The following is a 15,235-nucleotide window of genomic DNA, read 5'->3' as shown; positions in this document are numbered from 1 at the left end:
ATTTGCCCAAACTGGGCTGTTTAGAGGCTCCCTCCACCATGAATTTGCCCAAACTGGGCTGGTTAGAGGCTCCCTCCACCATGAATTGGTCCAAACTGGGCTGGTTAGAGGCTCCCTCCACCATGAATTTGCCCAAACTGGGCTGTTTAGAGGCTCCCTCCACCATGAATTTGCCCAAACTGGGCTGGTTAGAGGCTCCCTCCACCATGAATTGGTCCAAACGGGTTTTTAGAGGCTCCCTTCACCATGAATTGGTCCAAACTTGGCTGTTTAGAGGCTCCCTCCACCATGAATTGGTCCAAACTGGGGTGGTTAGAGGCTCCCTCCACCATGAATTTGCCCAAACTGGGCTGTTTAGAGGCTCCCTCCACCATGAATTGGTCCAAACTGGGCTGGTTAGAGGCTCCCTCCACCATGAATTGGTCCAAACTGGGGTGGTTAGAGGCTCCCTCCACCATTAATTGGTCCAAACTGGGCTGGTTAGAGGCTCCCTCCACCATTAATTGGTCCAAACTGGGCTGGTTAGAGGCTCCCTCCACCATGAATTGGTCCAAACTGGGGTTTTTAGAGGCTCCCTCCACCATGAATTGGTCCAAACTGGGGTTTTTAGAGGCTCCCTCCACCATGAATTTGCCCAAACTCTGCTGGTTAGAGGCTCAATCCACCCTGATTTTCAAAACAAATGTTGGTGCCAACCTCAACTTACTACAAGGGCCAAATTCACTGCTGGTGACAAGCTCTCCTCACTGCAAGTGCCAAATACACATGTTTCAAGGTGTTTTCCTACTGTCAGAGAGGTGGTATTGAGTGTGTAAAGTGTGTAGTTGTTAGGCTGTGATGTTGGGGTAATAGAGGGTCTTTGGTGTGTTAGATGCCCCCAGACATGCTTCCCCTGCTGTCCCAGTGTGATTCCAGAGGTGTTGGCATCATTTCCTGGGGTGTCATAGTGGACTTGGTGACCCTCCAGACACGGATTTGGGTTTCCCCCTTAACGAGTATCTGTTCCCCATAGACTATAATGGGGTTCGAAACCCGTTCGAACACACGAACATTGAGCGGCTGTTCGAATCGAATTTCGAACCTCGAACATTTTAGTGTTCGCTCATCTCTAATAACTACTATAATACTGCTAATATGTACAAGAATATAACTACTATAATACTACTCCTATGTACAAGAATATAACTACTATAATACTGCTCCTATGTACAAGAATATAACTACTATAATACTACTCCTATGTACAAGAATATAACTACTATAATACTACCTCCTATGTACAAGAATATAACTACTATAATACTACTCCTATGTACAAGAATATAACTACTATAATACTACTCCTATTTACAAGAATATAACTACTATAATACTACTCCTATGTACAAGAATATAACTACTATAATACTACCTCCTATGTACAAGAATATAACTACTATAATACTACTCCTATGTACAAGAATATAACTACTATAATACTACTCCTATGTACAAGAATATAACTACTATAATACTACTACTATGTACAAGAATATAACTACTATAATACTGCTCCTATGTACAAGAATATAACTACTATAATACTACCTCCTATCTACAAGAATATAACTACTATAATACTACTCCTATGTACAAGAATATAACTACTATAATACTACTCCTATGTACAAGAATATAACTACTATAATACTACTCCTATGTACAAGAATATAACTACTATAATACTACTCCTATGTACAAGAATATAACTACTATAATACTACCTCCTATGTACAAGAATATAACTACTATAATACTACTCCTATGTACAAGGATATAACTACTATAATACTGCCCCTATGTACAAGAATATAACTACTATAATACTACTCCTATGTACAAGAATATAACTACTATAATACTACTCCTATGTACAAGAATATAACTACTATAATACTACCTCCTATGTACAAGAATATAACTACTATAATACTACCTCCTATGTACAAGAATATAACTACTATAATACTACTCCTATGTACAAGAATATAACTACTATAATACTACTCCTATGTACAAGAATATAACTACTATAATACTGAATCTGAAGGACAATATTCACTTTCTGCCTCCTTCTGTGTTTCCTTGCAGATGATATTCTCGGAGCACTTTCAGCAGTATGGAGGGAAGTCTTGGCACTCGGAGCATTTTTCCTGTACGAGTTGCGATCAGTCGCTCCTTGATAAGCCTGTGGTTCTGGATCGCGCTCTTCTCCTCTGCACCTCTTGCAGCAGTGACAGGGCCGCTCATTAGATCGAGGTTTCTTCCTCCAGACCTCGGGGCCATCAGCGGTTTCTTTCGATGTTCCCGGTTTTCTTCTTCCACCATCATCTCTGGACTTTCCAGGTGTCTCCAGCATTGATACAACATAGAGATGACATCTCATAGTGCGGCGCTGTCACTGGCGTTGCGGTCATCCTTGTGACTGTCCGTTGTACTGCTCAGCCTGTCACTACAGACTGTAACTGCCGAATACTGGAAAACTAACAGATGTTGTATTTATTTTTGTATTGTTATATTTGCTATTAGTGCGGCCGGCGCGCCGCGAAGTGTCAAGTCCAGATGAACATCTCAAGGCCAACCATAAGTAACCAGCGGGTGTACACACATCCCAAAGACAAGGCGAAAACTGGGACCTTGTGTTGGCCAAAGACAGAGGAGCTTTCTACATAACTAATATGACCGGAAGGATTGGCGCGGCGTTATTAGCGTTTGTTTGAGAATTTCTGCAGAAAATCAAATCCTACAATTTTGTGCATAAACCTTCTATACAGATGTAGGTGCCTCTATGGTAACAGACTACAAAACCAGCCCGTGTGGTCGGCTGCCGCTGACGGCTCATGTGTTATTGTTTCCGTATCTCTATGGATATGTATTCGCTACAATGTTTCATAGATGATAAAATTCTACAGATTATTTTCGAACCTATGAAATATAGAAATGAATCAAAAATGTATTTCTAGATTTCCCATTTTTAGGTCCAGTATAACTTTCCGTCTTCGCAGCCCTTGATGTAATAATTCACCGCGGAGAATAAGACCCGGCTCCCGGATCGGACGCACGGTTTGTTTGTAGTCTGTTACTATGGAGACGGGAGTGATTGACATTTGGGAGATTTCCGAATTGAAACTATTTGAGAGTTACTTAATTATTTTTTTTTATGTATTAGAGGAACGTGAAAGTCTACACACCCTTTATATTTATCACTGGGGGGCGATATTGGGCATCAGGGACAGCAGTGATGTCTCAGCCCCACCATGAGGATATTTCATGTCGTGTCTCCCTCTGCCATTATATCTCATAGCTCCCTGTCCGTCCTCTGCTCCCTCTGCCATTATATCCCATAGTTACCTGTCTGTCCTCTGCTCCCTCTGCCATTATATCCCATAGCTCCCTGTCCGTCCTCTGCTCCCTCTTCCATTATATCCCATAGTTCCCTGTCTGTCCTCTGCTCCCTCTGCCATTATATCCCATAGCTCCCTGTCTGTCCTCTGCTCCCTCTACCATTATATCCCATAGCTCCCAGTCCGTCCTCTGCTCCCTCTGCCATTATATCCCATAGCTCCCTGTCCGTCCTCTGCTCCCTCTGCCATTATATCCCATAGCTCCCTGTCTGTCCTCTGCTCCCTCTGCCATTATATCCCATAGCTCCCTGTCCGTCCTCTGCTCCCTCTGCCATTATATCCCATAGCTCCCTGTCCGTCCTCTGCTCCCTCTTCCATTATATCCCATAGTTACCTGTCCGTCCTCTGCTCCCTCTGCCATTATATCCCATAGCTCCCTGTCTGTCCTCCGCTCCCTCTGCCATTATATCCCATAGCTCCCTGTCCGTCCTCTGCTCCCTCTGCCATTATATCCCATAGCTCCCTGTCCGTCCTCCGCTCCCTCTGCCATTATATCCCATAGCTCCCTGTCCGTCCTCTGCTCCCTCTGCCATTATATCCCATAGCTCCCTGTCCGTCCTCTGCTCCCTCTGCCATTATATCCCATAGTTTCCTGTCTGTCCTCTGCTCCCTCTGCCATTATATCCCATAGTTCCCTGTCCGTCCTCTGCTCCCTCTGCCATTATATCCCAAAGCTCCCTGTCCGTCCTCTGCTCCCTCTGCCATTATATCCCATAGCTCCCTGTCCGTCCTCTGCTCCCTCTGCCATTATATCCCATAGTTACCTGTCTGTCCTCTGCTCCCTCTTCCATTATATCCCATAGTTCCCTGTCCGTCCTCTGCTCCCTCTGCCATTATATCCCATAGCTCCCTGTCCGTCCTCTGCTCCCTCTGCCATTATATCCCATAGCTCCCTGTCCGTCCTCTGCTCCCTCTGCCATTATATCCCATAGCTCCCTGTCCGTCCTCTGCTCCCTCTGCCATTATATCCCATAGCTCCCTGTCCGTCCTCTGCTCCCTCTGCCATTATATCCCATAATTACCTGTCCGTCCTCTGCTCCCTCTTCCATTATATCCCATAGTTCCCTGTCCGTCCTCTGCTCCCTCTGCCATTATATCCCATAGCTCCCTGTCCGTCCTCTGCTCCCTCTGCCATTATATCCCATAGCTCCCTGTCCGTCCTCTGCTCCCTCTGCCATTATATCCCATAGTTACCTGTCTGTCCTCTGCTCCCTCTGCCATTATATCCCATAGTTCCCTGTCCGTCCTCTGCTCCCTCTGCCATTATATCCCATAGTTCCCTGTCCGTCCTCTGCTCCCTCTGCCATTATATCCCATAGTTCCCTGTCCGTCCTCTGCTCCCTCTGCCATTATATCCCATAGTTCCCTGTCTGTCCTCTGCTCCCTCTGCCATTATATCCCATAGCTCCCTGTCCGTCCTCTGCTCCCTCTGCCGTTATATCCCATAGCTCCCTGTCCGTCCTCTGCTCCCTCTGCCGTTATATCCCATAGCTCCCAGTCCGTCCTCTGCTCCCTCTGCCATTATATCCCATAGTTACCTGTCCGTCCTCTGCTCCCTCTGCCATTATATCCCATAGCTCCCTGTCTGTCCTCTGCTCCCTCTGCCGTTATATCCCATAGCTCCCAGTCCGTCCTCTGCTCCCTCTGCCATTATATCCCATAGTTACCTGTCCGTCCTCTGCTCCCTCTGCCATTATATCCCATAGCTCCCTGTCCGTCCTCTGCTCCCTCTGCCATTATATCCCATAGCTCCCTGTCCGTCCTCTGCTCCCTCTGCCATTATATCCCATAGCTCCCTGTCCGTCCTCTGCTCCCTCTGCCATTATATCCCATAGTTACCTGTCTGTCCTCTGCTCCCTCTTCCATTATATCCCATAGTTCCCTGTCCGTCCTCTGCTCCCTCTGCCATTATATCCCATAGCTCCCTGTCCGTCCTCTGCTCCCTCTGCCATTATATCCCATAGCTCCCTGTCCGTCCTCTGCTCCCTCTGCCATTATATCCCATAGCTCCCTGTCCGTCCTCTGCTCCCTCTGCCATTATATCCCATAGCTCCCTGTCCGTCCTCTGCTCCCTCTGCCATTATATCCCATAATTACCTGTCCGTCCTCTGCTCCCTCTTCCATTATATCCCATAGTTCCCTGTCCGTCCTCTGCTCCCTCTGCCATTATATCCCATAGCTCCCTGTCCGTCCTCTGCTCCCTCTGCCATTATATCCCATAGCTCCCTGTCCGTCCTCTGCTCCCTCTGCCATTATATCCCATAGTTACCTGTCTGTCCTCTGCTCCCTCTGCCATTATATCCCATAGTTCCCTGTCCGTCCTCTGCTCCCTCTGCCATTATATCCCATAGTTCCCTGTCCGTCCTCTGCTCCCTCTGCCATTATATCCCATAGTTCCCTGTCCGTCCTCTGCTCCCTCTGCCATTATATCCCATAGTTCCCTGTCTGTCCTCTGCTCCCTCTGCCGTTATATCCCATAGCTCCCTGTCCGTCCTCTGCTCCCTCTGCCGTTATATCCCATAGCTCCCTGTCCGTCCTCTGCTCCCTCTGCCGTTATATCCCATAGCTCCCAGTCCGTCCTCTGCTCCCTCTGCCATTATATCCCATAGTTACCTGTCCGTCCTCTGCTCCCTCTGCCATTATATCCCATAGCTCCCTGTCCGTCCTCTGCTCCCTCTGCCATTATATCCCATAGCTCCCTGTCCGTCCTCCGCTCCCTCTGCCATTATATCCCATAGCTCCCTGTCCATCCTCTGCTCCCTCTGCCATTATATCCCATAGCTCCCAGTCCGTCCTCTGCTCCCTCTGCCATTATATCCCATAGTTCCCTGTCCGTCCTCTGCTCCCTCTGCCATTATATCCCATAGCTCCCTGTCCGTCCTCTGCCATTATATCCCATAGCTCCCTGTCCGTCCTCTGCTCCCTCTGCCATTATATCCCATAGCTCCCAGTCTGTCCTCTGCTCCCTCTGCCATTATATCCCATAGCTCCCTGTCCGTCCTCTGCTCCCTCTGCCATTATATCCCATAGCTCCCAGTCTGTCCTCTGCTCCCTCTGCCATTATATCCCATAGCTCCCTGTCTGTCCTCCGCTCCCTCTGCCATTATATCCCATAGCTCCCTGTCTGTCCTCTGCTCCCTCTGCCATTATATCCCATAGCTCCCAGTCCGTCCTCTGCTCCCTCTACCATTATATCCCATAGTTACCTGTCCGTCCTCTGCTCCCTCTGCCATTATATCCCATAGCTCCCTGTCCGTCCTCTGCTCCCTCTGCCATTATATCCCATAGTTACCTGTCCGTCCTCTGCTCCCTCTTCCATTATATCCCATAGTTACCTGTCCGTCCTCTGCTCCCTTTGCCATTATATCCCATAGCTCCCTGTCTGTCCTCTGCTCCCTCTGCCATTTTATCCCATAGTTCCCTGTCTGTCCTCTGCTCCCTCTGCCATTATATCCCATAGCTCCCTGTCCGTCCTCTGCTCCCTCTGCCATTATATCCCATAGCTCCCTGTCTGTCCTCTGCTCCCTCTGCCATTATATCCCATAGCTCCCTGTCCGTCCTCTGCTCCCTCTGCCATTATATCCCATAGCTACCTGTCCGTCCTCTGCTCCCTCTGCCATTATATCCCATAGCTCCCTGTCCGTCCTCTGCTCCCTCTGCCATTATATCCCATAGCTCCCTGTCTGTCCTCTGCTCCCTCTGCCATTATATCCCATAGTTCCCTGTCCGTCCTCTGCTCCCTCTGCCATTATATCCCATAGCTCCCTGTCCGTCCTCCGCTCCCTCTACCATTATATCCCATAGCTCCCTGTCCGTCCTCTGCTCCCTCTGCCATTATATCCCATAGTTACCTGTCCGTCCTCTGCTCCCTCTTCCATTATATCCCATAGCTCCCTGTCCGTCCTCTGCTCCCTCTGCCATTATATCCCATAGTTACCTGTCCGTCCTCTGCTCCCTCTGCCATTATATCCCATAGCTCCCTGTCTGTCCTCTGCTCCCTCTGCCATTATATCCCATAGCTCCCTGTCCGTCCTCTGCTCCCTCTTCCATTATATCCCATAGTTACCTGTCCGTCCTCTGCTCCCTCTGCCATTATATCCCATAGCTCCCAGTCCGTCCTCTGCTCCCTCTGCCATTATATCCCAAAGCTCCCTGTCCGTCCTTTGCTCCCTCTGCCATTATATCCCGTAGCTCCCTGTCCGTCCTCTGCTCCCTCTGCCATTATATCCCATAGTTCCCTGTCCGTCCTCTGCTCCCTCTGCCATTATATCCCATAGCTCCATGTACGTCCTCTGCTCCCTCTTCCATTATATCCCATAGCTCCCTGTCCGTCCTCTGCTCCCTCTGCCATTATATCCCATAGTTACCTGTCCGTCCTCTGCTCCCTCTTCCATTATATCCCATAGTTACCTGTCCGTCCTCTGCTCCCTCTTCCATTATATCCCATAGTTCCCTGTCCGTCCTCTGCTCCCTCTGCCATTATATCCCATAGTTCCCTGTCTGTCCTCTGCTCCCTCTGCCATTATATCCCATAGCTCCCTGTCCGTCCTCTGCTCCCTCTGCCATTATATCCCATAGCTCCCTGTCTGTCCTCTGCTCCCTCTGCCATTATATCCCATAGTTCCCTGTCTGTCCTCTGCTCCCTCTTCCATTATATCCCATAGTTACCTGTCCATCCTCTGCTCCCTCTGCCATTATATCCCATAGCTCCCTGTCCGTCCTCTGCTCCCTCTGCCATTATATCCCATAGCTCCCTGTCCGTCCTCTGCTCCCTCTGCCATTATATCCCATAGTTCCCTGTCTGTCCTCTGCTCCCTCTGCCATTATATCCCATAGCTCCCTGTCCGTCCTCTGCTCCCTCTGCCATTATATCCCATAGCTCCCTGTCTGTCCTCTGCTCCCTCTGCCATTATATCCCATAGCTCCCTGTCCGTCCTCTGCTCCCTCTGCCATTATATCCCACAGCTCCCTGTCTGTCCTCTGCTCCCTCTGCCATTATATCCCATAGCTCCCAGATCACTGCCATGCAGGGTGATGTAGACTCAGCTCGTATCCAGTCTGCACTTTGCTTTATAGATTATTAATATTTTCCCAAGATTCAGGGTTTATGTGATTTGCTATTTGGTTTTGGCTTCCTGACAAGGCATTGGCTGACATGACGCTTCTTGGAATAAAACATCCTATACTGACCTGTCTCGGAGTGTCCTCAATGATCCGAATGCACTTGGCACAACAAGAACCTAGAGAGTTACACAGACTCCAGACTGATACATTGTAACAAACAGGACAGGGAGAGGTCTGTGCGGCCGATGTGATAAGAGGGATCGTCTAGACTGGATACAAGTGTAGCAAATCTAGGAAAAGTATCAAGTCTGTAAGGCGCGTACCGACCCCGGAACAGAATACCGAATGCATTGACAAGTGGTGAGCAATGAAAACACCGGATAGTCTATGGGGTCCGGGCGCTCTCACTGCTCACCGCGGACTCCCCGAATGGAATAACGAACACCAGTGTGAACCAGGAGTAAGGTTCTCAGCCTCTGGATGTAAAGAAAGGTGCACAGCTCAGTATACAGTAACACACAGGATAGGATTAGATACACAGCTCAGTATACAGTATCACACAGGATAGGATTAGATACACAGCTCAGTATACAGTATCACACAGGATAGGATTAGATACACAGCTCAGTATACAGTATCACACAGGATAGGATTAGATACACAGCTCAGTATACAGTATCACACAGGATAGGATTAGATACACCGCTCAGTATACAGTATCACACAGGATAGGATTAGATACACAGCTCAGTATACAGTATCACACAGGATAGGATTAGATACACCGCTCAGTATACAGTATCACACAGGATAGGATTAGATACACAGCTCAGTATACAGTATCACACAGGATAGGATTAGATACACAGCTCAGTATACAGTATCACACAGGACAGGATTAGATACACAGCTCAGTATACAGTATCACACAGGATAGGATTAGATACACAGCTCAGTATACAGTATCACACAGGATAGGATTAGATACACAGCTCAGTATACAGTATCACACAGGATAGGATTAGATACACAGCTCAGTATACAGTATCACACAGGATAGGATTAGATACACCGCTCAGTATACAGTAACACCCAGGATAGGATTAGAGACACAGCTCAGTATACAGTATCACACAGGATAGGATTAGATACACCGCTCAGTATACAGTAACACCCAGGATAGGATTAGAGACACAGCTCAGTATACAGTATCACACAGGATAGGATTAGATACACCGCTCAGTATACAGTATCACACAGGATAGGATTAGATACACAGCTCAGTATACAGTATCACACAGGATAGGATTAGATACACAGCTCAGTATACAGTATCACACAGGATAGGATTAGATACACAGCTCAGTATACAGTATCACACAGGATAGGATTAGATACACCGCTCAGTATACAGTATCACACAGGATAGGATTAGATACACAGCTCAGTATACAGTATCACACAGGATAGGATTAGATACACAGCTCAGTATACAGTATCACACAGGATAGGATTAGATACACAGCTCAGTATACAGTATCACACAGGATAGGATTAGATACACAGCTCAGTATACAGTATCACACAGGATAGGATTAGATACACCGCTCAGTATACAGTAACACCCAGGATAGGATTAGAGACACAGCTCAGTATACAGTATCACACAGGATAGGATTAGATACACCGCTCAGTATACAGTAACACCCAGGATAGGATTAGATACACAGCTCAGTATACAGTATCACACAGGATAGGATTAGATACACCGCTCAGTATACAGTAACACCCAGGATAGGATTAGAGACACAGCTCAGTATACAGTATCACACAGGATAGGATTAGATACACCGCTCAGTATACAGTAACACACAGGATAGGATTAGATACACAGCTCAGTATACAGTATCACACAGGATAGGATTAGATACACAGCTCAGTATACAGTATCACACAGGATAGGATTAGATACACAGCTCAGTATACAGTATCACACAGGATAGGATTAGATACACAGCTCAGTATACAGTATCACACAGGATAGGATTAGATACACCGCTCAGTATACAGTAACACCCAGGATAGGATTAGAGACACAGCTCAGTATACAGTATCACACAGGATAGGATTAGATACACCGCTCAGTATACAGTAACACCCAGGATAGGATTAGAGACACAGCTCAGTATACAGTATCACACAGGATAGGATTAGATACACCGCTCAGTATACAGTATCACACAGGATAGGATTAGATACACAGCTCAGTATACAGTATCACACAGGATAGGATTAGATACACAGCTCAGTATACAGTATCACACAGGATAGGATTAGATACACAGCTCAGTATACAGTATCACACAGGATAGGATTAGATACACCGCTCAGTATACAGTATCACACAGGATAGGATTAGATACACAGCTCAGTATACAGTATCACACAGGATAGGATTAGATACACAGCTCAGTATACAGTATCACACAGGATAGGATTAGATACACCGCTCAGTATACAGTAACACCCAGGATAGGATTAGATACACAGCTCAGTATACAGTATCACACAGGATAGGATTAGATACACAGCTCAGTATACAGTATCACACAGGATAGGATTAGATACACCGCTCAGTATACAGTATCACACAGGATAGGATTAGATACACAGCTCAGTATACAGTAACACACAGGATAGGATTAGATACAGCTCAGTATACAGTATCACACAGGATAGGATTAGATACACAGCTCAGTATACTGTATCACACAGGATAGGATTAGATACACAGCTCAGTATACAGTATCACACAGGATAGGATTAGATACACAGCTCAGTATACAGTAACACACAGGATAGGATTAGATACAGCTCAGTATACAGTATCACACAGGATAGGATTAGATACACAGCTCAGTATACAGTATCACACAGGACAGGATTAGATACACAGCTCAGTATACAGTATCACACAGGATAGGATTAGATACACAGCTCAGTATACAGTATCACACAGGATAGGATTAGATACACAGCTCAGTATACAGTATCACACAGGATAGGATTAGATACACAGCTCAGTATACAGTATCACACAGGATAGGATTAGATACAGCTCAGTATACAGTATCACACAGGATAGGATTAGATACACAGCTCAGTATACAGTATCACACAGGATAGGATTAGATACAGCTCAGTATACAGTATCACACAGGATAGGATTAGATACAGCTCAGTATACAGTATCACACAGGATAGGATTAGATACACAGCTCAGTATACTGTATCACACAGGATAGGATTAGATACACAGCTCAGTATACAGTATCACACAGGATAGGATTAGATACACAACTCAGTATACAGTATCACACAGGATAGGATTAGATACACAGCTCAGTATACAGTATCACACAGGATAGGATTAGATACACAGCTCAGTATACAGTATCACACGGGATAGGATTAGATACACATCTCAGTATACAGTATCACACGGGATAGGATTAGATACACGGCTCAGTATACAGTATCACACGGGATAGGATTAGATACACAGCTCAGTATACAGTATCACACAGGATAGGATTAGATACACAGCTCAGTATACAGTATCACACGGGATAGGATTAGATACACGGCTCAGTATACAGTATCACACGGGATAGGATGAGATACACAGCTCAGTATACAGTATCACACAGGATAGGATTAGATACACAGCTCACTATACAGTATCACACAGGATAGGATTAGATACACAGCTCAGTATACAGTATCACACAGGATAGGATTAGATACAGCTCAGTATATAGTATCACACAGGAGAGGATTAGATACACAGCTCAGTATACAGTATCACACAGGATAGGATTAGATACACAGCTCAGTATGCAGTATCACACAGGATAGGATTAGATACACAGCTCACTATACAGTATCACACAGGATAGGATTAGATACACAGCTCAGTATACAGTATCACACAGGATAGGATTAGATACACAGCTCAGTATACAGTATCACACAGGATGGGATTAGATACACAGCTCAGTATACAGTATCACACAGGATAGGATTAGATACAGCTCAGTATATAGTATCACACAGGATAGGATTAGATACACAGCTCAGTATACAGTATCACACAGGATAGGATTAGATACACAGCTCACTATACAGTATCACACAGGATGGGATTAGATACAACAACCTCCTGGATATTATTATAGTGTGGCCAGTTATGACAGATCTGTCACCAGTTAACCCCGTATTTGCTGTGTTCTCTGATGTTCCTGTGATCTCGCTCGCTCGCAGTCTCGCACCGCTTTCAGCCCCATCCTCCGGAGAATACATGTTTGCACACAATGAAACCAGATCAATTAATTTCTGCTACTAAGTAGGACAACAACTTCCCAGAATTTAAGGCTGGTGCTTATACCCAGTCCGTGGGCGAGCGGATGAAATGTAAAAACTGCAATCCGCCATGTTTATTTATTGCGCAATTCTATAACAGGTTCAATTACTGACTATTTCCTGCAGGATTTGTGAGCTGAGGCTCGGGTGGAACATTAAACACTTGTAGCCGGGTGTAAACCGGGAGAATAAATAAGACTCTTATTACATCCCGCCATACAGTGCGCTATACCTCCAGATACGGATAAAACCGCGCAGTCTCATAAACAATGCGAATGACTGCACAGACACACCATGAATCTCAGCTGGAGCTGGAGTGTTGTACTGCTCAACCCAAAACCTATGTTATGTATGATTCACCATTGTATGCAGTTTATTTTTCTCTGATATCGCCCATTGGGTGTGTAACATCAGACAGGGTCATTGTCTAACCGGGTGCCTTATTGTCTGACACATAGATCCAAACCCTCAACATATGAACCAAGATTTGAGGGGTACTATAATCCCTGCCCGATCCAGTGAATCCCCCCATTTGCACATTTACCCAGAATGAACCCCTTTGCGAGAGGTCACTCCACTAATAAACAGATAGCAGCAGCGATTTGGTCAAGTCTATGCTACCTAATACAAGGATGGAGTACAAGTAGCCGACTACAGTGGGCAGTGGTGACTGTATAATCTGTATGTAGTGAGCTCCCCCTAGTGGTGACTGTATAATCTGTATGTAGTGAGCTCCCCCTAGTGGTGACTGTATAATCTGTATGTAGTGAGCTCCTCCTAGTGGTGACTGTATAATCTGTATGTAGTGAGCTCCTCCTAGTGGTGACTGTATAATCTGTATGTAGTGAGCTCCCCCTAGTGGTGACTGAATAATCTGTATGTAGTGAGCTCCCCCTAGTGGTGGCTGTATAATCTGTATGTAGTGAGCTCCTCCTAGTGGTGACTGTATAATCTGTATATAGGGAGCTCCCCCTAGTGGTGACTGTATAATCTGTATGTAGTGAGCTCCTCCTAGTGGTGACTGTATAATCTGTATGTAGTGAGCTCCCCCTAGTGGTGACTGTATAATCTGTATGTAGTGAGCTCCCCCTAGTGGTGACTGTATAATCTGTATGTAGTGAGCTCCCCCTAGTGGTGGCTGTATAATTTGTATGTAGTGAGATCCTCCTAGTGGTGACTGTATAATCTGTATGTAGTGAGCTCCCCCTAGTGGTGACTGTATATTCTGTATGTAGTGAGCTCCCCCTAGTGGTGACTGTATAATCTGTATGTAGTGAGCTCCCCCTAGTGGTGACTGTATAATCTGTATGTAGTGAGCTCCTCCTAGTGGTGACTGTATAATTTGTATGTAGTGAGCTCCTCCTAGTGGTGACAGTATAATCTGTATGTAGTGAGCTCCCCCTAGTGGTGACTGTATAATCTGTATGTAGTGAGCTCCCCCTAGTGGTGACTGTATAATTTGTATGTAGTGAGCTCCCCCTAGTGGTGACTGTATAATTTGTATGTAGTGAGCTCCCCCTAGTAGTGACTGTATAATCTGTATGTAGTGAGCTCCTCCTAGTGGTGACTGTATAATCTGTATGTAGTGAGCTCCTCCTAGTGGTGACTGTATAATCTGTATGTAGTGAGCTCCCCCTAGTGGTGACTGTATAATCTGTATGTAGTGATCTCCCTCTAGTGGTGACTGTATAATCTGTATGTAGTGATCTCCCCCTAGTGGTGACTGTATAATCTGTATGTAGTGATCTCCCCCTAGTGGTGACTGTATAATCTGTATGTAGTGATCTCCCTCTAGTGGTGACTGTATAATTTGTATGTAGTGAGCTCCTCCTAGTGATGACAGTATAATCTGTATGTAGTGAGCTCCCCCTAGTGGTGACTGTATATTCTGTATGTAGTGATCTCCCCCTAGTGATGACAGTATAATCTGTATGTAGTGAGCTCCCCCTAGTGGTGACTGTATATTCTGTATGTAGTGAGTTCCCCCTAGTGGTGACTGTATAATCTGTATGTAGTGATCTCCCCCTAGTGGTGACTGTATAATCTGTATGTAGTGATCTCCCCCTAGTGGTGACTGTATAATCTGTGTCTGGGAGCAGAGAATTTATCAGACGATGTTATTTGATCTCCGAGCACTATGAAGATATATTACCCAGGATTTTTGGATATGACACTGATGTGATGTTTATAGTTGGAGAATCACTTTACATCAATCTGATGACTGACTGATCGGCTCTTCTGGTCTCACTACAAACAGATGGATTTTCTCCAGTCTTATTATCAAGCCGCCAAATCTTCTGACAATT

At 45.8% G+C, this 15,235-nt stretch overlaps 1 protein-coding gene across 1 annotated transcript in view; it reads left to right on the top strand.

Annotated features, from left to right (window-relative positions):
* LMCD1 (LIM and cysteine rich domains 1) overlaps positions 1 to 2,851 on the top strand; it is a 47,412-nt gene extending 44,561 nt beyond the window's left edge. Inside the window, exon 6 of the mRNA XM_075287691.1 lies at positions 2,131 to 2,851. Within this exon, the coding sequence (XP_075143792.1) occupies positions 2,131 to 2,292 (162 nt within the window). The 3' untranslated portion in view covers positions 2,293 to 2,851. The remainder of the gene's footprint in view (positions 1 to 2,130) is intronic.
* The last annotated feature ends 12,384 nt before the right edge of the window (positions 2,852 to 15,235 follow it).

This window comes from Leptodactylus fuscus, chromosome 9 (genome assembly GCF_031893055.1).
Source record: "Leptodactylus fuscus isolate aLepFus1 chromosome 9, aLepFus1.hap2, whole genome shotgun sequence".
NCBI lineage: Eukaryota > Metazoa > Chordata > Amphibia > Anura > Leptodactylidae > Leptodactylus > Leptodactylus fuscus.
The sequence above is the reverse complement of the archived record's forward strand: the minus strand, read 5'-3'. Positions and strand labels throughout refer to the sequence as shown.